This window comes from Erigeron canadensis, chromosome 6, assembly GCF_010389155.1.
Source record: "Erigeron canadensis isolate Cc75 chromosome 6, C_canadensis_v1, whole genome shotgun sequence".
In the NCBI taxonomy this organism is placed as follows: Eukaryota; Viridiplantae; Streptophyta; class Magnoliopsida; order Asterales; family Asteraceae; genus Erigeron; species Erigeron canadensis.
This window is the reverse complement of record NC_057766.1, coordinates 6,551,335-6,575,094: the sequence shown is the minus strand read 5'-3', so window position 1 is coordinate 6,575,094 and position 23,760 is coordinate 6,551,335. Positions and strand designations below refer to the sequence as shown.

General features: G+C 32.5%; 3 protein-coding genes across 4 annotated transcripts; 2 read left to right on the top strand and 1 right to left on the bottom strand.

Annotated features, from left to right (window-relative positions):
* Nucleotides 1-1,720: 1,720 nt before the first annotated feature.
* On the top strand, nucleotides 1,721-10,188 carry LOC122603097 (probable serine/threonine-protein kinase SIS8). 2 transcript variants are annotated; one of them, XM_043775711.1, is made up of 13 exons: nucleotides 1,721-2,146; nucleotides 3,133-3,570; nucleotides 4,661-4,764; nucleotides 5,379-6,400; nucleotides 6,600-6,640; nucleotides 6,763-6,831; nucleotides 7,256-7,356; nucleotides 7,681-7,759; nucleotides 8,138-8,236; nucleotides 8,705-8,773; nucleotides 8,902-8,951; nucleotides 9,046-9,222; nucleotides 9,782-10,188. In XM_043775711.1, the coding sequence occupies exons 1-13, from the start codon at nucleotides 1,736-1,738 to the stop codon at nucleotides 9,873-9,875; spliced, it is 2,754 nt and encodes a 917-aa protein (XP_043631646.1). In that variant the 5' UTR covers nucleotides 1,721-1,735; the 3' UTR covers nucleotides 9,876-10,188. The 2 variants fall into 2 exon arrangements, with proteins under 2 accessions (XP_043631646.1, XP_043631647.1); XM_043775712.1 differs by having other exon boundaries at nucleotides 2,073-2,146; nucleotides 3,380-3,570.
* Nucleotides 10,189-12,429: 2,241 nt separating this feature from the next.
* On the top strand, nucleotides 12,430-17,060 carry LOC122603487 (guanine nucleotide-binding protein subunit beta-like protein). The gene is made up of 2 exons (XM_043776200.1): nucleotides 12,430-13,390; nucleotides 16,690-17,060. The coding sequence occupies exons 1-2, from the start codon at nucleotides 12,503-12,505 to the stop codon at nucleotides 16,792-16,794; spliced, it is 993 nt and encodes a 330-aa protein (XP_043632135.1). The 5' UTR covers nucleotides 12,430-12,502; the 3' UTR covers nucleotides 16,795-17,060.
* Nucleotides 17,061-20,325: 3,265 nt separating this feature from the next.
* On the bottom strand, nucleotides 20,326-23,501 carry LOC122603488 (NAC domain-containing protein 86). The gene is made up of 3 exons (XM_043776201.1): nucleotides 23,324-23,501; nucleotides 22,630-22,916; nucleotides 20,326-20,733 (listed from the first exon to the last, which is right to left on the bottom strand). The coding sequence occupies exons 1-3, from the start codon at nucleotides 23,478-23,480 to the stop codon at nucleotides 20,479-20,481; spliced, it is 699 nt and encodes a 232-aa protein (XP_043632136.1). The 5' UTR covers nucleotides 23,481-23,501; the 3' UTR covers nucleotides 20,326-20,478.
* Nucleotides 23,502-23,760: the final 259 nt, after the last annotated feature.

The window sequence follows — 23,760 nt, the reverse complement described above, 5'->3', positions numbered from 1 at the left end:
TATCTATGTCATACTTAGCTTTCGTAGTTTCGTATTTAATCTCTAGTTACACAATCTCCCTATTATTATAATACTAATACTTAAAAAGGAATCTACCAATAAACTAAAACAGTATTGAGATGTTCTTAAAACGACACGTGGCGTAATCCTTGATCGACACGTGTCCTTTTAATATATTTATATTAGTAGATTAGTTTTTTTAATCGTATATAGATTCAATTTTCTTATTAGACTTTGAATTAAACTCTAACTCTTGGCTTATAGATACAAAACATATTATAACCTTGATTTGATTGATCGTTTTCTCATTAATAAAATTGTCTTTTTTTTTCCTTTCAATTTTTCAGCTTCCATTACTTATAATAAGTTATTAATATGAATACTTCAAAATTTTGAGTCTACGATCCGAAATCATAAGGCTATTTGCAGTCATCCACTATGCTTACAAGTTATGATTGTAAAAATTTAAGGTAAATCCAAAACTATAACTAAACACATATTATATTTATCATTAATGTTTGTTATAATTTAGCTTCAATCATCGGTTTACTTTAACAACAACTTATTTCATATTCACGAATCATGTATGTGACATATTCGAATTTCTTTATGATATAATCTATATATGTATATAGTTACCGTACATTGTACGGGTATTAAGACTAGTATTGATGATATAAAAAATCCCAGACTAAAATCATCTAGTATGACCAACAATATTTTTCTTATGTCATTATGATGTTAGATTTCATTAACCAATTTATATTATTGTTTAGTAATATATTTATGTTTCTGTTTATATATTATAGGTTATTTGTGTTATATATATTAAAAAAAGAAAACCTTAGACGACAAAATATAAAACTCACCGAAACCTTGAAGTTTTCTAACGAAGTACAGTAGTTGTCGGTCCATATAAAAAAATATAAAAGGTTACAAAAAATAATACATTTTACTCAAAGGTTAATATATTCCTTTATTGGATATATCAAAAACAAATTAATTTAACACAGATACGTTTTATTCGGGATTTAAATCTAAACTAATATTATAATTATATAGTACAAGTAAATGAGTTAGTACTTAAATAGTATTATATTCTAGCATCCTTTAACGCAAAATTTAAAAATAAATTTTTATCAATTTCTTTTTAATTAAATTATAATTATAATTATAATTTCATGTATTAATCTTTGTCATTGTCATGTATAAATTGTCCTGCATAATTTTGGAGGCCTTGGACACCTAATCGATTGTACTACTTCCCACCCTCAAAGGACACCAGTGCTTCTCTTTCTCCCCGCAATCACCATAAAATTAAATTAAATATATATACCATATACTTACACTTATATAATAATAACAAAAATCTGTATATAATAATGTACTAATAACTTATATTATCTCATTTTTCATCATCAATAAATAAGGAAAAATAAGTTCAAACTTTGTTATTAATTTGACTATTTGGGTATGCAAAATTAATTCACTTTTTTTAATGATCTCTCTTAACTAACAAAAAAGTTTCAAACTTTGTTAATTTCAACATCTGGGTATACAAGTTTTGTCACTTTCTTTTTAAAAAATATTTGTTGGATAGGAAAAAGTTTCAAAATTTATTAATTTGATTATCTGGGTATGCAAAATAAGTTAACTTTTTATAATAATCTTGCTTGGATATCATTTTTCTTGATTTTTTTAAAAAATAAAATTTCTATGTAATCAAGAAATTAGTATGAAAAATCTTTTAAAGAAACTAGGCATCAAACCAAACTCAAATCAATCATCATCATCATCATCATCATCAACAGATTCATCAAAAGTTCAATCTGGAATAACAGTATGGCTAAATTCAGTAACTAATAGTAAAAAGAGTAGTTTAAGCCCTGGGTCATCTTCAAATATGAAGTCAATTGAAGGGTTTGACTCAGTAAGTAGTGGTCAACTTGATGCAGTAATGGATGAAGTTAGGATTTGGGAATCAAAGGAGCCTCAAGTTGAAGAAGATGAAGAGTATCAGATTCAACTTGCTTTAGAGTTAAGTGCAAGAGAAGATCCAGAAGCTGTTCAGATTGAAGCTGTTAAGCAGATTAGTTGCTGTGATCCAATTAGTACTCCTGCTCAAATCGTTTCGTATCGATATTGGGTAAGTTTGTGTTGCTGCTGTTTTAGTTTATATCATGAAAGTTATGCATATATAATGTATTTAGTGTTTATATTCGTATGATGGGATAGTTATGTAGATAGTGGTCTTTTTCGTTGCTGTTTTAAGGCAGAAATGAAGTATTACTAAATATAGAAAGTTTTAGATTGTTTCTGTGTTCGTTCAAGTTGGAGTTAGTAAGGACGACGTGTAGGGTTTCTAGTTAAGGAAGCCATTGAGAATTTTTAAATCGCTCTAAGTTGCAATTACTCTGGACAAATCGAAAAAGTAAGAGTTGTGAGATTCTATAATTGGTTTTGTGTTGTTTGTGTTAATGAAGCAACTAGAACATGTTGGGGTTCATTCTTATTTCATTTATCTGATTTAGGCTCCAATAATTACTCAAGTAGTTACCAACCCTTGTAACATATCCTTCATTTCAGCAATACGCCTTTTTCTTATGTGAGATAAACATATATATTAGTTGTGGCTAGTGTTTTTCTTTTCATCTTATGTGTCAATGTTTTTCCATCCTCTCAGAAAGAAGAAAAAACTAGTATTCATACAGTACTACCAGTTATATATAATCTGCCTATACTTGTTAGAAGTTAGTATGTATGAATTTCATAGGACATGAATACATTTTTGTTAAAATCAAGTATATAATAATGAAATACAAAGTCGGAATGCTTCGTGAAAACGTTTGTCTCCCAATGACTTATGTAACCCAATTACCATATCAAATCCAACAATATAAACCATATCTCTTAAACCGTTTTTTAGAACTATCTAGTTTTGAATATATTTCATTACCCAGGATATTTAACATATTAGCATTGTCTATTCTAATTAGTATTCATTTTTTGACTAGTTAACCATAAATAATGAGGACAACATAATTACAGGTCTTCCAGTAAGCATGTTTTGAAAAAAATGTGCTTATTGGGTTCTAACCTTTCTCATGTCCTAGACTCGTTCATACTTCACAGGATCACAGCGCTCTTAGCTATAATGACAAGGTTCTTGACGGGTTCTATGATCTTTATGGGATCTTTCCGGAACCCACATCATCAAAAATGCCTTCCCTTGTGGATTTACAAGGAATACCCGTGTCCGACAATGTTACCTGGGAAGCAGTTCTTGTTAATAAGGCTGCAGATTCCAAGCTTCTAGGACTTGAAAATACAGCCTTAGAGATGGCTGTCAAGTCAATGTCTGAATCTATTAGTTCTGCAGGTCAAAATTTGGTGCAGAGACTTGCAGGCTTAGTTTCTGATCATATGGGTGGGCCGATTGTTGATCCAGACAAAATGTTGTTAGCATGGAGAGAATTTAGTTCGACATTAAAAGAAACTCTTGGAAGCGTGGTTATGCCTCTTGGCTTGTTGAAAATTGGATTGTCAAGCCATCGAGCTCTGCTCTTCAAGGTATCCTCTCTTTTCATTTTACTTCATAGTTATATTTTCCGGTTATATTTTCTTCTTTCATGTTTCAGTGCATTCTATACGTAGACTGAACCCATAAAACTATGATTCTTAAGGGGTGTTTGTATGCTCAATTTGAAGTCATATAAATGAGATAATTAGATGTTTGTGTGTCTGAAAAATCTGGTTACCTAAAGTACTAAACGTACATTTTTTCTTTGAAAAAAAGTCTTTGTCACACATCTGTTTGTGGATCTTTCTATAGTTATTAGATGACCCAAAGTGAGTACCATCACCTTAGTTATTGGATAAGAAGTAAGAAATTTTACTCTATAGACACCTTTTGCCCTTTCGTAATCAAGGACATGAATACGACCCATCAAGATTCAAGTTAGCATTGATAAAAATAAAGTACTTTTCAACATGACACATGTGACTTATCTGAAACAAGACATGATAACATATGTTTTCTTTTGAACTGTAGAACACTACTTATTTTGGAATTTACACCCTTTAAAATGAGAACCACGTGTTTAATTATATAGTATAATCATAAGAGAAGTGTTTTTTTCTTGTCGGAGGCTAATCTGGAACCAGTCTCTCTATTTGCGGTAGGGGTATTACTGTCCAGTGTCTATATCCTACCTCCCCCACACTGCCCATAGCGGAATTGAGTATCGTTATTCTAGAAGAAAAGTTTTTTCTATGGAACCAATATGAAGGATTATAATAGAAGTAGCAACTCTGTGCCAATGTAATCACATAATCTAAGGAATAGAAGATTAAACAGGGATATTTAGGCATTTAGCAAACAGGTCCATTATATTCTTATTTGTGAAGTATCAAAATACAAGACCTCTAAACTAGTGGCTCAAATCCTAGGCGCCAAGTTGAACTTTTGTATGTCTATCCTAACAGGCGATAAATATAAATTTTACCAAATATGTGATGTCTAACATATTTGTTAACTTGTGAACGATGCTACTTCTTATAGAATCTGGTATTTCCACTTGATACATGACTGTTCTTACATCCATTCCTTTTTAGACTTTATCGTAACATGATTCTTTATAACTACCCCTCTCTTTTGTAGGTTTTGGCCGATAGTGTGGGCATCCCTTGTCGCTTAGTAAAAGGGAAGCAATACACTGATTCCAACAATGTTGCGATGAACTATATAAAACTTGGTGATGGAAGGTTTGGCTTTTTCCTTTAGATATTCATGATGTCAACGTCAATTTCATAGTTCAGGGTTTAATATGCGTAGCTTTCCCCATTATAGAGGTGGTTTATTGTAGCTAATAGGAAAGCAGCCAATTTGACTGGTAAATATATAATTCAGAAAACAATTAAATGGGCAGCATTATATGCCTAATAAACTTTATTAAATTCTACAGTTCCCGTTCTCACAGATCAGGCTATTTGCAAAGTTATATATGCCCCAACCGACTGTATATTATTAATTAGGAAATGACCGTCGTTTTTGTAGGTATATAAACAGTTGAGTCTAAGCTTACTGTAATATAATATTCACCTAAAAGTTACTATTAACAAACTATTAGATGAAGTGAATTAGACGATTATTGTATTTTCTAGTCGTAATATACATGGTCGTAGTTAGATAACTCTGAAGATGGGGATTATCATATATGCTTAGTATGCTTGATTGGATATAAGTGACCTAAAGTCGCTATTTCCCATCAAGAGATGGCTGCCTCTCGAAACCATATGAACCTATTATTTATTTCATGCAATCGTTGAAAATTTTATTTGGGACCATTCACTAATGAAATGGTTTATCTGAGTTACAGGGAATATCTTGTTGACTTAACGGCGGAACCTGGGACACTCATTCCGTCTGACGCAGTGACTGCAGGAGGCTCAAACATAGATTATGACGAGTCTTTTTCATTAAGTCCATGTTCCCGAGATGAAGATTCATCTCGTTTAGCTTCCTCCAGAAGCGGTCTCACCAGTTCATCCGTAGATTGCATGGATGACAATAGCAACAATGGAACTGTTCAACACACCCATTCATCAGGTTTACCGCAACAAATGAAAGATGATCTAGAACCCAAGAAATCCTTGCCCATAATTCCTCAAAAACCAAATAAGGAGAAAAAAGGAAATTCGCATTACACTCATGCAAGATCCCCTTCATGGACGGAAGGAATAAGTTCCCCTGCAGTACGCAAAATGAAGGTAAAAGATGTTTCACAGTACATGATGGAAGCTGCAAAAGAAAACCCTCAATTAGCACAGCAATTACATGATGTATTACTTGAAAGTGGCGTTGTTGCTCCTCCAGACCTCTTTACTGAAGTATATGAAGAGGAACTACCAAACAAGACTACCAATGTTCAAAGTCGAAAACATATAAGTCAACGTCGTTGCTTGCCTCCATTACCATACCCACAAAGAACTTCTTCACAATCTGAAGTAAATCAAGTGGCAGCAGCCGCTGTAGCAGCTGCCGCTGTTGCTTCATCTATGGTGGTGGCCGTCACCCGAACTATGACGGATGAAAATATAAAACTTCCTGTAGCCGCTGCTGCCACGGTGACAGCAGCGGTTATGGTGGCGACAACCACTGCTTCTGTTGTAAAGCAATATGAGCTCTCGGGTCCCTCACAAAATGAATGCTCTAATGGTTTGGATTCTCCAGGAATGGATGGAGATATGGAAGGACAAGATCAGATAGGTCAAGAAGGGGAGAGAATATCAAATAGGTCAACGGGTAACGAAAGTTCATTATCGGAAGTCTCTCTTGAAGATGTTTCGGATTGTGAAATAGCATGGGAGGATATCACCTTGGGTGAACGTATTGGATTGGGTACTGACTTAACTTCATTAAAAATCTTGCATTCTTGCCTGCTTAATGTTATATTAGTAGGTATTTTCTACGGTAGCAAAATGGGCGGGTTGTGTAATGGGTTAGAATGGATGATATTGGTATGGGTTATAATTTTTTTGAAACATTAGGAATATTCAAATAACAAATTCGATTAATATACGCCTTCTTTTATCTGCAGGATCATATGGAGAAGTATACCGTGGTGACTGGCACGGAACCGTGAGTTCATTCCCATTTAGGGTTTCCATTTAGTATAACATTTTTATGTATATTTATATTAGAGAAAAAATTTTATTTAAAAGATTTTTATGTAACCTTATTCCCATCGTTTAATTTTGCAGGATGTTGCTGTTAAAAAGTTCCTAGACCAAGAAATAACTACAGAATCCCTTGATGAATTCATAAGTGAGGTATTATTAACTTGATGATACTTCGCAAATTCATAATTAACTTTTTAAGCCACCTACATCTGTGAAAGTAGATTTAGGGGTGTGTCGGTGTGTGTTTTCAAAATGATTAGGTGACATGTAAAATCAAAATTACATAATCAGATGATTAGGTATATGAAGCTAAGTAGTTTTCCATTTATCTCAGTAATCTAGTTATGGCAAATCTTGATTATTTTGACACTAATGATTCAAACTCTGATCTTAATCAGTCTTTGCCAAACATTTGAAACCGAACAATGTGAGTTTAAGTCACGATAATCGGTTTTAGCACACATCCAAATACCTTCTTTCTTCTTACTTTCTTATTAGTATTGTGGCAGTATATATATTTTTCTTGTATTTTGTCTCATTTTTACCAATTGTTTTTCATATTTTGGATTACAAGGTCAGAATCATGAAAAGAGTTAGACACCCGAATGTTGTACTCTTCATGGGAGCAGTAACACGTACACCACATCTTTCAATTGTTACTGAATTTCTTCCTAGGTATGTCATGCAGTACAATTGTATTTATCTTTCCTTAATGTGTAGGCTTTGGTAGTATCGTGCACTCTTGGAGCCAAAAACTTAGAGAAGTGGCCGGGTTGGGTGATGGGGTAGTTACTTTTTACTGGTTGAAACAGGTCTGTTGGGTACACACTTTTGATTGTTTTCTGAGTTTCTCATATGTTGCATTAATATAGAGGGATATGTATTACACCCTAGTTTGTGTTATTTTGGATTCGTTAACTGCTGAACACTTTCATATGTATTATGTTATTGTTTTTTTGTTTAGAAGTATAAAGCATATGCATATCTCATCTTCTGCAGAGGTAGCTTATATAAATTACTCCGCCGGCCCAACAACCAGCTGGATTATCGACGTCGTTTGAGGATGGCTCTTGATACCGTATGCTCTCTTTTAGGGGGTGTTTGGATGTGCACTTAACTCATTATAGTGATTCGGAGCCCTAATAATCAGATTTGAGGGTTTGGGTAAACTGATTATGATTCCAGTTTTCTGATTATCGGATTTGGATAATCAGGTAAGAAGTTGCTGTAAGAAAGTTTATTGTTGAGATAAATGTAAGATTATCTTACTTTTTATTGCCTTAAACAAATGATTATCTGATTCTGATTCTGCATTTCACAACAAGTACTACAGAGTTTGGATAGGCACATCCAAACAGCCCCTTCCTGATTTGATATTTTATGCTTTTCGAAGGTTTCGTTTGTCATACGAGTAGTTTATCTTCTTTTTCTTTTTTTTATCAACTTGGATTTTCAGGCACGTGGTATGAATTATCTGCACAACTGCACACCTGTTATAGTTCACCGTGATTTGAAGTCTCCAAATCTCCTTGTTGATAAGAATTGGGTTGTGAAGGTAATAAGTTAACTATTTTAAATGATAATAATCATATAATACGCTTCAGTGGAGATGAATGTTTTGATCCAATGACTTGATTTGGGTTATTGTTTCTTCGCGGGTCAACTTAAAAAGTCTAACAGGTTGAAAGTTCTTGAAAGTCTAATTTTATTTGTGTACACCATCCTAGATAACCGTTTTTTAAGATCCAAACAACAGTTCATTCCACTTTGACGTTTCCTGGACTGTTTTGAGCCAAACTCATGTTGACCCATTTCCCAACCCAACCCAATTTGATTAGGTATGTATTTCTCTTTAAAACCAATGCTAACAGGTCAATGAACCTGGAGCATACTGTTTTGTACCAACCCATATTGACCCTTTCCCGACAGGCCCATCTTGTGACCTCTACTCTTTAGGAATAAAGAAAGAAAATTGACATTTCATCTGAACATCTTGTATTGTGGCTGATAATTTAACGTTCAGGTTTGTGATTTTGGATTGTCTAGAATGAAAAACAGCACGTTCCTATCTTCAAGATCGACTGCAGGAACGGTATGTGTTATCTAGCGAATGGTATTGATAAAGTGTTATGCATCGTACGTATAGATGCTGATGGCAAATAATTGTGTAAAGCTGCATAATTTTTAATGGCTATTTAATGTAGTTTATTTGTTTTTCAGGCAGAGTGGATGGCTCCAGAAGTCCTCCGAAACGAACCTTCAGATGAAAAGTGAGTCTTTTTTTCTTATATAGAATAAGAAGTAAAGAAAATGAGTTTCTTGATGGCATAAATTTCATGTATCTTTTTAATTGTTAAATTGCAGGTGTGATGTTTATAGCTTTGGTGTGGTTTTATGGGAGCTTTGCACAATGCAGCAACCATGGGGTGGAATGAACCCAATGCAAGTTGTAGGTGCAGTAGGATTTCAACATCGACGTCTTGATATTCCAGAGGACATAGACCCCATCATTGCAGATATCATTACAAGATGCTGGCAAACGTCAGTCTCTTAAACCAATATTCTGTTTCTTGTTCAACATATTTTTATTATTTTTGTCTTTGTTTTTTTAGTCGAGAGATTGCAAAAGGAGCCGGTAGGGTTGGGTGCCAAGTTAGTCAAGAATTGCCAAATTTGATGGTGATCGGGTTGAGCTGGTCTACAAGCACTTTTTTTTTTCTAAAATAGTTTTCCTGCTAACTAAGTCTATAAAAGAAGTATTGAATGATAAAGTAGGTTTTATAAATTTAATGTACTGCATGAAAAACTTTTGACCCCTTCGACCCCTTTAATCCATTTCTATTTTAGCTAGTGGTTTGCATTTACACATTTTACATGGCAAGCAATAATGCTTGCTACATATATACATGCAGACATAAAATTTATGGATACGATAATGTGTGTAATCTCACACATGTGATCCACACAAATATACGCATCTATGTACGTGTGTATATACATACAACACAAATCTATGTATCGTATTTCTGGTAGACGACTATAAATGATTTCATGTCTGTAAGTAAGAATGCGAATGTAATATTATTTTTTTCTGTTATAGAGATTCAAAACTACGGCCTACGTTTGCTGAAATCATGGCCGCCTTGAAGCCGCTTCAGAAGTCAAATACAAATTCTAAAACTGGTAGAGAGTAGAGCAATTAAATTGCATAATGTGGAAGCAAAATGGGCAAAAGGGTTTGCGTCCACAATCTGAGAAAGGGAGAATAATGAAGCCGGCAAGTTCTTGGTTCTATACATAATGTGAGGAAGTCGTCGTCTGGATGTGGCAATGAATACATACACGTATTAAAAGGATTCTACTTACTGATTCTTTACTTTGAACAAATGGTCATTTTTCTTGTATTTTTTAGTGTTGGTCATGTGACCAACTCACTTTTTTGTTTTCTTTAGTTGCTTTTTGTAAATTCATTCAGTGTTATACCACGGTCATAAACTTACTTGTTCATAAACACACGTTACACACTCACGTTGTTTGAATCTTGAATGTGATGAAAACAAAGATTTTGCCAACACTTTTACCTTCAGACAGCTGCATATATATGTTTTACTTTCATGTTCATGGTTAATTGATGCGTCTTGTGCTATTTTGTTCTGCTTTTTTGTCATTATTTGAACCAAAGGGGACAAACAACGCGAAGAAAGAACATAAAATAGAAGTTGAAAATACTGTTAAATACATTTGGTGAGAGTAAATCATAAGTTTGTAATTGTTGATGTATGAAAAGAAGTAATGATATAAAAGTAAAGTAATGTAATTCCCAATGTCGTTTTCCACGGGTTTGGGTTTCAATACCGATTTTGACGGTGTATGGGGGAGGTTGATATGTAGACAACCTTACCCCTACCAAAGGTAGAGAGGTTGCTGAGCATGAGGATCGAACCCATGACCTCTATTTTCAGAGGCAAATGCTTCAACCACTAATACAACCCAGTTGGTTGTTAAAAAGAAGTAATGATATGTACGTACATACTAAATGTTTAAACATAAAGCTATACTGAACTTTGGTTGGAGGTTAATTCTAGATCTACAAGGTATACTGGGGAAGATGATGATGTTGCTACTTCGGGTGACGATCCAGCCAAATTGGACCGAAGTAGGCAAGAGAGAAAGAGAAGTAGGAAAGTCATGGATGAAGAGAGAGAAAGAAACATTTAATTTAGTGACGGAAAAGGTCCCACTTAAACTAGCTGCTTTGCCACCTTAGAATTATAAATAAGCATTTCTTAAATGAAGAAAAAAAAAGCAGCCCGAATGATTAGGTTTGGTATTTATAAATAATTAGAGTTTTAAGGTTCCATTATAAGCTTTCCCATGCATGGACTTGAGTCAAGCCATTAAGGAAGTGTTATATGCGATCTCCGAAGTGCAAAAAACAGTTAACAGATTTCAGTTATTAATTTTAATAACCGGTTTCGGTTATTTTTTACCGGCTTTATATGGCTCATATATGGTGGGTAGATTGGTATCCAATTGTGGAAGCGGGGCTAGGGTTCCCCATTACCCTTTTTTTCATATTGAAAGCTTACAAACTTATCTGATTGTGCGATCTTTCCCATTATATATATATATATATATATATAGGGGGACAGGGTGACAATCAAATGAGAAGAAATTAAAATGAGAACACTTAAAAACTACATTTTGATGCATTAAAAGTCCATAAAACTGACATAGTGCATAACTAATTATCATTATTTAAGTGTTTAAATCATCCGTCAAAATCGAAATAATCACGTTTTTTGCTTTGTGCATCCATCTTGGATGCATATTCATCAAAATGATGCATCCAACAAAAAACGTGATTTTCTCGATTTTGATGAATCAATGTGTGGTTAAACACTTAAATAATGATAATTAGTTATGCACTATGTCAGTTTTATGGACTTTTAATGCATAAAAATGATGATTTTAAGGTGTTCTCACCGTTCTTATTTTAAAATTTTTCTTATTTGATTGTCCCTATATATATATATAATGGGAAAGATCGCACCATCAGATAAATTTGTAAACTTTCAATATAAAAAAAAGGGTAATGGGGGAACCCTAGCCCCGCTTCCACAATTGGATACCCATCTACCCACCCCGTATGAGCCATATGAAGCCGGTAAAAAATAACCAAAACCGGTTATTAAAATTAATAACTGAAATCTGTTAACTGCTTTTTGCACTTCGGAGATCGCATATAACACTTCCTTAATGGCTTGACTCAAGTCCATGCATGGGAAAGCTTACAATGGTACCTTAAAACTCTAATATTCTATAAATAATAAACCTGATCATTCGGGCTGTTTTTTTATTTCTTTATTTAAGAAATGCTTATTTATAATTCTAAGGTGATAGAGCAGCTAGTTTGAGTTGGACCTATAATCGGTTTTGGTTTTGAAAAGAGTAAACGGTTAGTAACCGACAGTTTCTGGTAACCTATAATCGGTTTCTACTATTCCGATTATTAACCAATTTTGATTACCGATTACAAATCGGTTCGGTTCGATTAATCGGTTTTTCTTGCACATCTACTCCGAAGGGCGAAGGCTACATGCTATATATTCGGAATAAACAACACAAAGAAATTCTGTAAAGAAAAAAAACCCAAAAGGGCCTATATTTTTCCAACCCATTTCAAAAACCCTAAAAAAGCCCATTATAAATTCTCAAACTCCATCATCTAGGTTTCCTCTCTTTTCACCAATTCCCTCCGTCTCTCACAAAAACACACACAAAACCCTCTTCACCAAAAAAAAAAAAAAAAACAAAAAAAATGGCAGACACACTACACCTTCGCGGCACAATGCGAGCACACACCGACTGGGTGACAGCGATCGCGTGTCCAATCGACAACTCCGACATGATCGTGACGTCATCTCGCGACAAATCCATAATCGTCTGGCACCTAAACAAATCCGACAAAACCTACGGCACAGCTCACCGCCGTCTAACCGGCCATTCCCATTTCGTCCAGGACGTCGTTCTCTCATCCGACGGCCAGTTCGCTCTTTCCGGCTCATGGGACGGCGAGCTTCGTCTCTGGGACTTAAACACCGGGACCACCGCCAGACGGTTTGTGGGTCATACAAAAGATGTCTTGTCGGTTGCTTTTTCAACCGACAACCGACAAATTGTGTCGTCTTCTCGTGACAAAAGTATAAAACTATGGAATACTTTAGGTGAATGTAAGTACACAATTCAAGGAGGTGAGGCCCATAATGATTGGGTCAGTTGTGTTCGGTTTAGCCCAAATACAATCCAGCCCACAATTGTAAGTGGGTCATGGGATAAGAATGTTAAGATATGGAATTTGAGTAATTGTAAACTGAAAGCGAATTTATCGGGTCATAATGGGTATGTGAATACAGTTGCAGTAAGTCCAGATGGGAGTTTGTGTGCAAGTGGGGGTAAAGATGGAAATATTTTGTTGTGGGATTTGAGTGAAGGGAAGAAATTGTATTCGTTGGATTCGGGGAGTATCGTTCACGGGTTGTGTTTTAGCCCGAATCGGTATTGGCTTTGTGCGGCGACTGAAGGGAGTATTAAGATTTGGGATTTGGAAAGTAAGAGTGTTGTTTGTGATTTGAAAGTTGATTTGAAAACGGAGAGTGATATGGCTGTTGATGGCTCTTCTACTGAGACCAATGCTGGCAAAACTAAGGTCCATTTTTGTTATCTCTCTTATTTTCCTATGTTACTATTGTGTGTGTGTATATATATATATATGTATATTGTTTTTTAGTGTTGATTTAGGATTGTATGATAATATGTTGTTGGTGTTATGACTATTGTAGAGCTTAGGGTGTGTTTTTGAATGAGTTGTTGGTGATTTGTAGTTGGAGTGGCTTTATACGATATGAAATGTACACAAAAGTAACCGTGTCAAACATGTGTAGGTATGAGTTGTAAAAAACTGCGAGATGTATACTATATGTTGTTTTTGATGAATGTTGTTCGATTAAGAATAGTGTCAGTTTAGGATCGTATGATAATATGCTGTTTGTGTTATGATGGATACACTAGTATAGAGCATAGGGTGTGTTTTTGTGCAAGTTGTTGGTGATTTGGAGTGGCTTTACTATACTGTTTGAAATTGAAACAAAATGGATCTGTTAAAACATGTTTAGGTATGATTAATAAAAAAAAGCGAGATGTTTATTTGAAGATGTGAATCAATGATATTAAGTTAGTTGTTACTTTGTTTGAATGTTTGTTTGATTGAACAACTAGTGTCTAAGCGAACATGTATGGATATATATATATATATCTGTCAAAACTATACTGATCTATGTTGTAGTGGTTATTCTGGATTTTGATTGACTTAATGTTATGAAATTTTGCTGTTGTTTCATCACTCTGTTTTTATTCTGAATTTATATTTAAATTACATTGTAGTTTTGTCTCATTTTGTGTCTCAAATGAGAATTCTGGGATAGAGGTAGGTTTTACCTATTTGTGCTTATGTTTGTAAAGTGCTATGCTTTCTATTGATATGTTGTAGCCTGGGGCTGGCTTTCAAGAAGTTATTTTGTGTGAAATTTACACAAAATTACTCGTGTCAAACTTCTGTAGGTATGATTTGTAAAAACAGTGAGATGTTTATTTGAAGACATGAATCAATGATATATAGTTAGTTGTTTGTTTGAATGTTTTTTCGATGTAACTGTTGTAATTTAAATTCAGAGAAGTCTGGTTTTAGGGTTAAGGTGTCTGATTTTTTGACTATTTAGGGTCTAAGCAAACATGTATGGATATATAGCTGATGTATGAGACTAATATTTTCTGTAGCGGTTATTAACGATGGGGTTTTCTGACTTTTTAGCGACTTTATATTTTGGAGATTGTAGTTGTTTCATCACTTTGTTTCTAATGTGAATTTAAATGACGTCCTTGTTATCATTTCACTTATTTTGACATTCTAATGGGAATTCTGGGATAGACGCAGGTTTGACCTGTTTGTGCCTTGTGTTTAATTTGCTATGCTTTCAATTGATTTGTAGCTTTCAAGGATTTATTTTGCTTTTCTGAAGTCCTAAAAAACGTTCTACTTGAAAATTGTTGTCGTTACACAAATGTAGTAGTTTTAAAAGCTAACGTCAAGTATGTTTGTTTTTGATATGTTTTGATATGTCTGTTTTTGATGAATATTGTTTGATTTAGAAGATGGATTTTAGTGTCAATTTAGGATTGTATGATAATATGTGGTTTGTGTTTTGATAGATATAGAGCATAGGGTGTGTTTTTGAGAAAGTTGTCGGGGATATGGAGTAGAAGTGGCATTACCATACGATATGAATATTATGATTTTATGAAGTTTACACAAATGTAATCAGGACAAACTTGTGTAGGTATGATATGTAAAATTCAGCCAGGTATTTATTTAAAGCTATGAATCAATGATATTTAGTCGGTTGTTAGTTTGTTTAAATGTTTGTTTGATTGAACTACTGTGATTTGAATTCAGAAGTCTGGTTTTAGGGCAATGTGTCTCATGTATCAACTATTTAAGGTCTAAGCAAACATGTATGAATATATAGCCGATTAAATGATAGTGATCGTTGTTGTAGCTGTTATTATTAATGTGGTTTATTGACTTTTAAGTGACTTTACTTTTTGATTATTTGTAGTTGTTTCATCACTCTGTTTCTAATGTGAATTTAAATGACATCCTAGTTAATTATCATCTAACTTATTTTGACACTCAAATGGGAGTTCTGGCTTTCTGGGATAGAGGCAGGTTTTACCTGTTTGTCTTATGTTTGTAACATGCTATGCTTTATATTGATATGTAGTTGCCTGGGCTTAGCTTTCAAGAAGTATTCCTCTTTTTTGAAGTCCAAAAAAGATTTTACTTGAAAATTGTTTTCGTTTTACAAATGTAGTGGTTTTGAAAGCAGAATAACTTTTTGAAAGCCAAGCCTAGACACCTACATATCAATATTAAGCATAGCATGTTACGAACATAAAACAAACAGGTAAAACCTGCCTTTATCCCAGAAAGCCAGAACTCCCACTTGAGTGTAACATTAAAAACAGAGAGATGAGACAACTACAAATATTAAAAAATAGAGTCTTTTTTGGACTGCAGAAAAATGGAATAATGGGCAACTACATATAAGGCATAGCATGTTACGAACATAAGATGATACATTGGGTTACTTTTACATAGCAAATTGTTGTATGTAGTCCAAAAAAGCACTCCCGTTTGAGTGTCAAAAAAGCACTCCCATTTAAATTCACATTAGAAACAGAGTGATGGTTAATAATGTTCCTGGTTTCAGTATAGTGTCCTCAAGTAGATTCTGTTATCTTGAAATTCACTCATTAGCATTTGATGAAATGAATTGGTCTCTTCTTCAGTATTTTTAGTAGCATGTCTTCTAAAATGTATGAAAAGAATCTTTTCTGTGCAGTTAATGCGGGTCTTAGTGAAATATGTTATTGAAAGCAAAGGCAATACATGCATATGTTTTTCTAGTTGTATAACCTTTTATTTTATACGCTTATTAATTTATTCGCAATTATTTGTGGATTTGTGATATGTTTTACTCTGGTACTATATTGGCTCCTACACTTGACAATGCTTTATGCATTATATCTTTTTGCAAGTTGATACCTGTTTTGTAACTGGTTACTTATTTCTTATCGTGATAAAAAAATATTTGTAACTGTGGTGTAGACCATGAGAGGAAAGGAATTTGTTCTACTATTATTATTTTTTTCCATATAAATCTTAGATCTATGTGCTTGAAAAGTGCATGACAATATCTGTTTTCTTTAAAAAAGTTGTCTGTTAGTATGTTTTGAGCAGAAAGAAACCACTGTTAGTGGAAATTTTTGTTAGAACAATGGATGAAGAAATATCTCATTATGATGATTTTGCAAATTTACATAATGACAATCATCTAATCACCAATTTGGGTTCCAAAAAAGTTTTTATGCTGATATATAATTTTGCAGGTTATCTACTGCACAAGCCTAAGCTGGAGTGCTGATGGAAGCACACTCTTCAGTGGATATACTGATGGAGTAGTGAGGGTTTGGGGCGTTGGTCGCAGCTACTAAACTGCATCTTTAAGAAATCCGCATGCTGCTGTAGGTACCAGAAAGCTATTTAGGTCCAACTTCATGTTTTGGTTATTATGACTTTTGGAGTTTCAATTTTGGAGTTTAGTATCTACTATCTGTTATTTTCTTTGTTACCAAGGAAAAGATATGTTTGCTTAATTTTGTAGTTCTACTAATACGTTTGGTTTTCTGACTTTTGATTTCGACTTTACAACTGCACAAGGTGTGCTAGATGCATTATGCAACTTCTATGTTTGGTTTTATTGTTGTTTCTGCTTTCAACTTTTGTGTGTGCAAGTGTTCTACCAACCCAAAGCAGCAGTTTGCTTTTATATCTGCTTTGTTTATTTGTTGGGAAAATTATATGGGCTTGGTTCATTGCCAACCGCTTTTTTGTTAAGATCTGTATTGTGATGCTTTCTCTGGAGGCTATAGGTGGCAAAATAAGTGGGCTAGTTGATGAGTTAAAGTAAGCTTGAGTCCTGATATGTAAGTTTTGTGTTTATGGAAGTTGTGTTGTTTATCCACATTTTTAGAACTAATTATAAGTAATCTTTTTATAAATGATCAGTTAACCACGGCTTAAAGTGTTGTTTAGATCTGTCCAAAAGTTTTCAAACCATATATAATACCTCCAAGAAGAATTGTTAGTGAATGCCTAGGTAGAGAGCAATAGCATGCCTAGCTAGAGAGATCTACAAATATTTTATGTACTCCATACTTGTTTTTAGTTGGTATTTAATTTCTTGTTTCTCTTCGCAAGTGTGATTATTATTATTTATCATATTTTTGAAATCTGACTATACTACCGCAACTTTTCATAAATATACCATAATGTACGGTTGATGTAACGTGTTGTACAAGTATATAGGAGCTTTATCAACATTATTTTTAAATAATTTCTAGAGTATTGCTTCTAACACAACTTCCGCATTTTTTCATGAAACACATTTTACTTTAAAAAGCATCTTTGTGATATTATATATCTTCTAAAAACCAACTTGAAATTTACAAATTTTAATGCCTAAAGTACAATACTTCTTTACTTTTAATAATATTCATTTTTACCCCTTAAATTTTAATCTTTTCATTACATAACCTTTTGACTTTGCTTCTATTCAATATTCCCCATTAAAGTTTCTATATAGTATCTTTTGCCACCATAAAAGTTTTAATTTTCAAAGTTTTACACTAAAGTTTTGGGTTCCCATGTTTCTATTAAACCATATATACACAATTTATGGTTTTACCTTTAAACATTTGGTTTTATTATATTCTTCAAATTCGGTATAAAACGTTTTTTACTGTTCGTGTAGTGTTTCCGCTACAACTAAATGACCATCAATTTTAAATACTTTTTTACATTCGTTTATATTGTTTGTGTAGTACCTTTTATTACGTTGAAATTTACAAATTTTAATGCCTAAAGTACAATACTTCTTTACTTTTAATAATATTCACTTTTACCCCTTAAATTTTAATCTTTTCATTACATAACCTTTTGACTTTACTTCTATTCAATATTCCCCATTAAAGTTTCTATATAGTATCTTTTGCCACCATAAAAGTTTTAATTTTCAAATTTTTACACCAAAGTTTTGGGTTCCCATGTTTCTATTAAACCATATTTACACAATTTATGGTTTTACCTTTAAACATTTGGTTTTATTATATTCTTCAAATTCGGTATAAAACGTTTTTTACTGTTCGTGTAGTGTTTCCGCTACAACTAAGTGACCATCAATTTTAAATACTTTCTTACATTCGTTTATATCGTTTGTGTAGTACCTTTTATTACGTTTTATGTATTATTATGTCTCCCGGCAATATCGGGTTAAAATACAATATGTTATGTACAAGACTTTATGCATGATATACAATCCTTTTTCACTTTTGGTTTTGTCACTTTTACCCCCTATATTTTATATCTTTTATTTTTAGCTATGTACAACAATATATACTTTTTGGTTTTTATCACTTTTACCCCTATATTTTATATGTTTTACTTTTGGTTATGTACAAGACTATATGTATGATGTACAACCCTTTTAACTTTTGATTTTTGTCACTTTTACCCCCTATACTTTATATGCTTTACTTTTGACTTTTTTCAAATATTTTATCCGTTAAACTGCCTATCTTTTAACTTTTGTTTTTCGTCTACGTTTTCGTTTTCATTATTTTGAAATCAAACTTTTGGGTTCTAATGTTTATATCAAAGATTTTTTATACTTTACAATATTATCGCTAAAAAAATTTAATATATCTTTTTTTGTTTCTTCGTATAACGTTTTAATATATAATAATTTTTATTGTAGTTATGTCTTAACTTCATTTAACATTTAAAAAAAGACATTATGCTATATCACCATCGTCAAAATATCATCTCTTTATTTGCATTTATATAGTTTTTTTGTTACATGTTTTTATATATTTATTAATGTTATTATTTTTTCGCGACATTTTTACTACTGTTACATGTTTTGTTGTATATATCTTTTAGATTTGGTTTCGAGTATTCGACATAAATGTATTTATATTACACTAAAACTATTTGTTTACATCCATACATTTGTCATGTAAATAGTATGTTCCGCAGCAACGCACGAGTTTATTATTTCTTAAATTGTAAGTTATAGAATATGAATACTAACTTTGTCCTTTCAGTTGACTATCTTTTTATCTTTTTACCACTTATTTCTCAATGTTGATCCTCAACAATAACACATATCTACTGTAAAAGATAGGATGCTAATTTTTAATTGTAGATAATGCGCATTGATATGTGACATTTTTTATGTATCTTTGGGTCAACTATTCACCAATAACATTAATTTTGTAGTAACAAAAGTTAACTACTTGATAGGGGAGTGCTTTGTTTGTGATTTTGAAGAACTTGACAATAATGTGCAATATCTTGAATAGGGCACGCTACACTTTTTTTTACTTAAAATTACCACCATCAGTTTCTGAGTAATATTTGCATCATTATTGTATGCATTATGCAAAAGAGAAGTCGATCATGGTGATTTGTACACATGCATTGCAGCTTATACGTTTTCTCTTTTCGCTTGCATTTGATGACATTTATGGAAGTTGTGTGTGTTTTTTCTCATGTAATTAATTATTGACATTTCATGTCAACAACAATAAAATTCTACAAAGATCGATGTTTTTACGTTGTACGGCTGTAAAGAAGAATCGGTAGTTTCGTGTGCGCCGCTGCAACGTGCGGCGGGTAAAGTTACTAGTTCATTTCTTATTTGTAACTTGCCGAACAAATCTATGTTTTGAGTTTTGAACATTGTCCATCCATATACACACTAAGACACTAACTCTTGCATGTCACTTAATTTTATAAAACACACTTTCTCTCGAAATCTGACTGTCTACATTTCAATTTTTTTAGACTCGCTAATATTGTTGTGATATTGCTATCTAGCATGCCTTTAATTCATCGATATAAATGGTTTTTAAAACGCCAAATTGGTCCCAACATTTATTTAAAAATTAAAAATGGACTACAAGTATCAGAACTTCAGAAGCTGATGTATATTTAAATAAGTATACAATTTAGCCGCCAAAAACATACGTTAAATTATCGATAGTGTATGAGTCAAACAATTAACTTTTTCACTGAATTATATTTTATTTCATACAATTGTATTCATTTCACTTTAATTAGTTTGTTAATGTTGGGTGTGGACTATTTGGAGAACACCATGGGTCATCTGTTATGAATTGCATCCAAGAATCGTCTTTCTCATCTTCTTCCACACAAGACGATGATGCCACAGGAACATCCGGTGACATCGTTTCATAGTCATTGTTAATCGTCGGAGAATATTGTGATACTAGCATGCTCGTGTGTCCATTGTCTTCGAGTTCAACGCATACACCATTTTTCTTGAAAACACGACATAATGCATAAGAGTCCTGTATTATTTAATTAAAAATGTTAACTATTTTAACAAGGTGAACCTACATGTCATAAACACTAAAGTTATCAAAATCTGTTTTACATGAAATTAGTGTTTAGAAAGAGTAACGTTTGTAATTGTGCATTTTATAAAACATATTTTTGATAAACACAACATTTAGGGCTACTTTTTATATGTTTACACATAGTTATACTTGAACAAATTAAGTATTATACAGGTATTAGTGTATATGTACACACACTATCAAGATGACTTAATGGTTATGTGTTATAATATTTTTAAAATAAGTTTCAAGTTTGATTATTTTTAACTAACATGGTTGGAAGTGCCCAAATGAATACTACAAAAACAATCACAAAAACATCTAGATTTGACTGCATGTATCTAAATTTAACTTATTTTTTTTATTAAACCCGAATATGGTCCTATTTTTTCTTACCATGATTTTGGAAAAGAAGGTTTATAATAATAAATAGTTTAAATCGATAAATAAATTCACTTTATGATTTTGGGATGTGGAAGATACTTTTGTCCGATTAGAGTAAAAGACAAAAAGCAAATCCTGGACCCCATTTTTGCTTTGTAATCGAGGAAATCTATGATTCATCACCATCACAAGTTACGAATATATGACATAAGTTTAAGTTTTCATTTATTATAGACATTCTAATCTAATGTTTTGATAATTAAAATATAAAAGTTTAATAAGATTTATACTATATATGTGCTAAATGTACAGGCTAACAATAACAATGTACCTTTAATATGAAAAAATTAACACTATATTTTCAGTTTATTTCTTTAAAAGACGAAAGTTTTGATAATTTAATAGTATACATTTTATGCAAATGACATCGTGTATAATTTTTCTTTTTATTTCGAATGATAACTTTAGTTGTCTCATCATATTCGCAAATTGTTGGTTGAACTATAAAGTTAAATGTATCATTTGAAAATTACTAAATTGTTAGCTTAATAAGAAGATTATCAGCTTATTTCATTATCAAAATACAATAAGCTTAACCAAACACTTATATAAAGAACACTTGTTAGCTTTCTAAAAGATAAGAATCGGTGTTTGAAAACACACTAAAAACTTCGCTTTTGCAAACACAATAAGCTTAATAAGCATCATTATGATAAAGTATTGACTATTGAGTACATTTTAACTTTGTAAAAGTATATAATATAATATTTTTGTTTATATGAAGTGTGTATTAGATGTAACTCTTAACTGTCGCAATGAATAGTGATCAATACTACTATATGTTGGGAGCATGACCTAAAGTTTTTGTAGTATATGAAAGTTTTAATATGATTCTCATTTCTCGATCTTTTAAGGATAAATATTTCAAAATGTATCAAAAGTTAGTCCACTATATGTTATACGAGTATGTATCTAACTTATAGAAGTTTTAATGTCACAATTGTGTGCGTCATTCAACCTTTTAAATTTTGTTATCATTAGTTAATATGACAACTTATATGAATGTTACGTGACATCTTATATAAATATTATTTTGCGGGATATGTAAAATTTCAATATTTTTAAAAGCATTTTCAAACATGTAAAAACCAATAATATAAAGCCCCAAAAACTTTGAAGGAACAGGTCAAAAGTGACTCATCAAAGAATTATAATAGGGATCAAATGACCTAATCATTTCTAACTTTAATCATTGTGATATAGTTGTAATCTTGATTTCTAAAGGTTGTTATACGTATCAGAAAACATGTACACATGAAACACGTCATATCCTAATCCTACATACTCCCTCAAAGTTGAATTTTACAATTTTTTTAATAATCAGACACTTTTATTGGGACTAAAGGATACTTATTTATATATAGTAGGAGTAATATTATATGATGATCAAATATTGATCGATACCTGGATACCGAATGTGTCATGGAAATCTTTATCGTCGAGGCGATACTCATGCATCACCCAATCTGTTCTTATACCTTGAGGAGCGCGTCCGCGATAATACACCAACGTCTTTTTCATTCCAATGGGTCGGTTTTGACCCTGTTGGCTTGTAACTCTCCTATCTTTACCGGTTGATTTCCAGTATCCGGCCCTTGTTGCCCTGTTTGTTCTGAACCCATTTGGGTATTTTCGGTCTCTTGGTCCAAAAAAGTACCATTCTGGATCCCGACTTGGTAAAAATGATTTCTCTGCCCATTGATCATACATATATACATTATTCACTGTCAACAATATATAACATAAATTCCTATATATATACAAAGAAAAATCATTACATTCCCATTGCACTCTAAGATAACACATATTTTTAGCTTATACGTTTCAAAACCAATGCAAATGGTTAATTAGGAGGCATTTTCGTGTTCAATGTGGATCCTTGATATGATCCTCGTATATATATACACAAATATATTTCCAATCAAATGAGAACGCCCTTAAAGTAAGAACAGCGTAAGTAGAGCAATTAAAATTTTCATTTTGACTATAAGTCCATAAATGTCACATAATGTATAACTAGTTTATCATGATCTGAGTGTTTAACATCATATTGATCGCCGTATATATAAGTAAAGAAATGAAATGAAAAGAAAGAAACCTGCTAACTCCCAAGGCTCGCATTTATAAAGATCAACTTCAGGAATGATATCAAGTTCAATCTCTTGGCCATGGATCTTCCTCTTAAGATAATAATTCACAAGTTCTTCGTCAGTGGGATGAAACCGGAAACCTGGAGGCAAACCCACTGGCGCCATTTTTACTATAGTATCCGAAGAAGAAGGCGAAAAAAACTACTAATCTGATCACATATATATACAGATTTATTTCTATACATGTAATGTGTTTAATTGTCTGTCTGTCTATAGATTCAAAGTTACATGTCTTTGAATCATCTCTTCCTTTAGCTTTTTTCTTTATTAGATTCTTGGACAAACGTTTCTAGCAAGCCATTTTTCACAAGGATAATTATAAAATTAAGTTTATTGACATTGAACTTTATTGTGGTAAATAAAATTAACTGATCGATTTGTATGA

What these genes read in the sequence shown, in the direction of transcription:
- LOC122603097 (XM_043775711.1), top strand. Translation starts at nt 1,736, where the DNA reads ATGAAAAATCTTTTAAAGAAACTAGGCATCAAACCAAACTCAAATCAA. An exon ending in GTTACTGAATTTCTTCCTAG is followed by an intron (nt 7,357 to 7,680) that starts GTATGTCATGCA and finishes CATCTTCTGCAG; the next exon opens with AGGTAGCTTATATAAATTAC. An exon ending in ATTACAAGATGCTGGCAAAC is followed by an intron (nt 9,223 to 9,781) that starts GTCAGTCTCTTA and finishes TTTCTGTTATAG; the next exon opens with AGATTCAAAACTACGGCCTA.
- LOC122603487 (XM_043776200.1), top strand. Translation starts at nt 12,503, where the DNA reads ATGGCAGACACACTACACCTTCGCGGCACAATGCGAGCACACACCGAC. An exon ending in CCAATGCTGGCAAAACTAAG is followed by an intron (nt 13,391 to 16,689) that starts GTCCATTTTTGT and finishes ATAATTTTGCAG; the next exon opens with GTTATCTACTGCACAAGCCT.
- LOC122603488 (XM_043776201.1), bottom strand. Translation starts at nt 23,480, where the DNA reads ATGGCGCCAGTGGGTTTGCCTCCAGGTTTCCGGTTTCATCCCACTGAC. An exon ending in CGAGCCTTGGGAGTTAGCAG is followed by an intron (nt 22,917 to 23,323) that starts GTTTCTTTCTTT and finishes ATCAATGGGCAG; the next exon opens with AGAAATCATTTTTACCAAGT. An exon ending in ATGACACATTCGGTATCCAG is followed by an intron (nt 20,734 to 22,629) that starts GTATCGATCAAT and finishes TAAATAATACAG; the next exon opens with GACTCTTATGCATTATGTCG.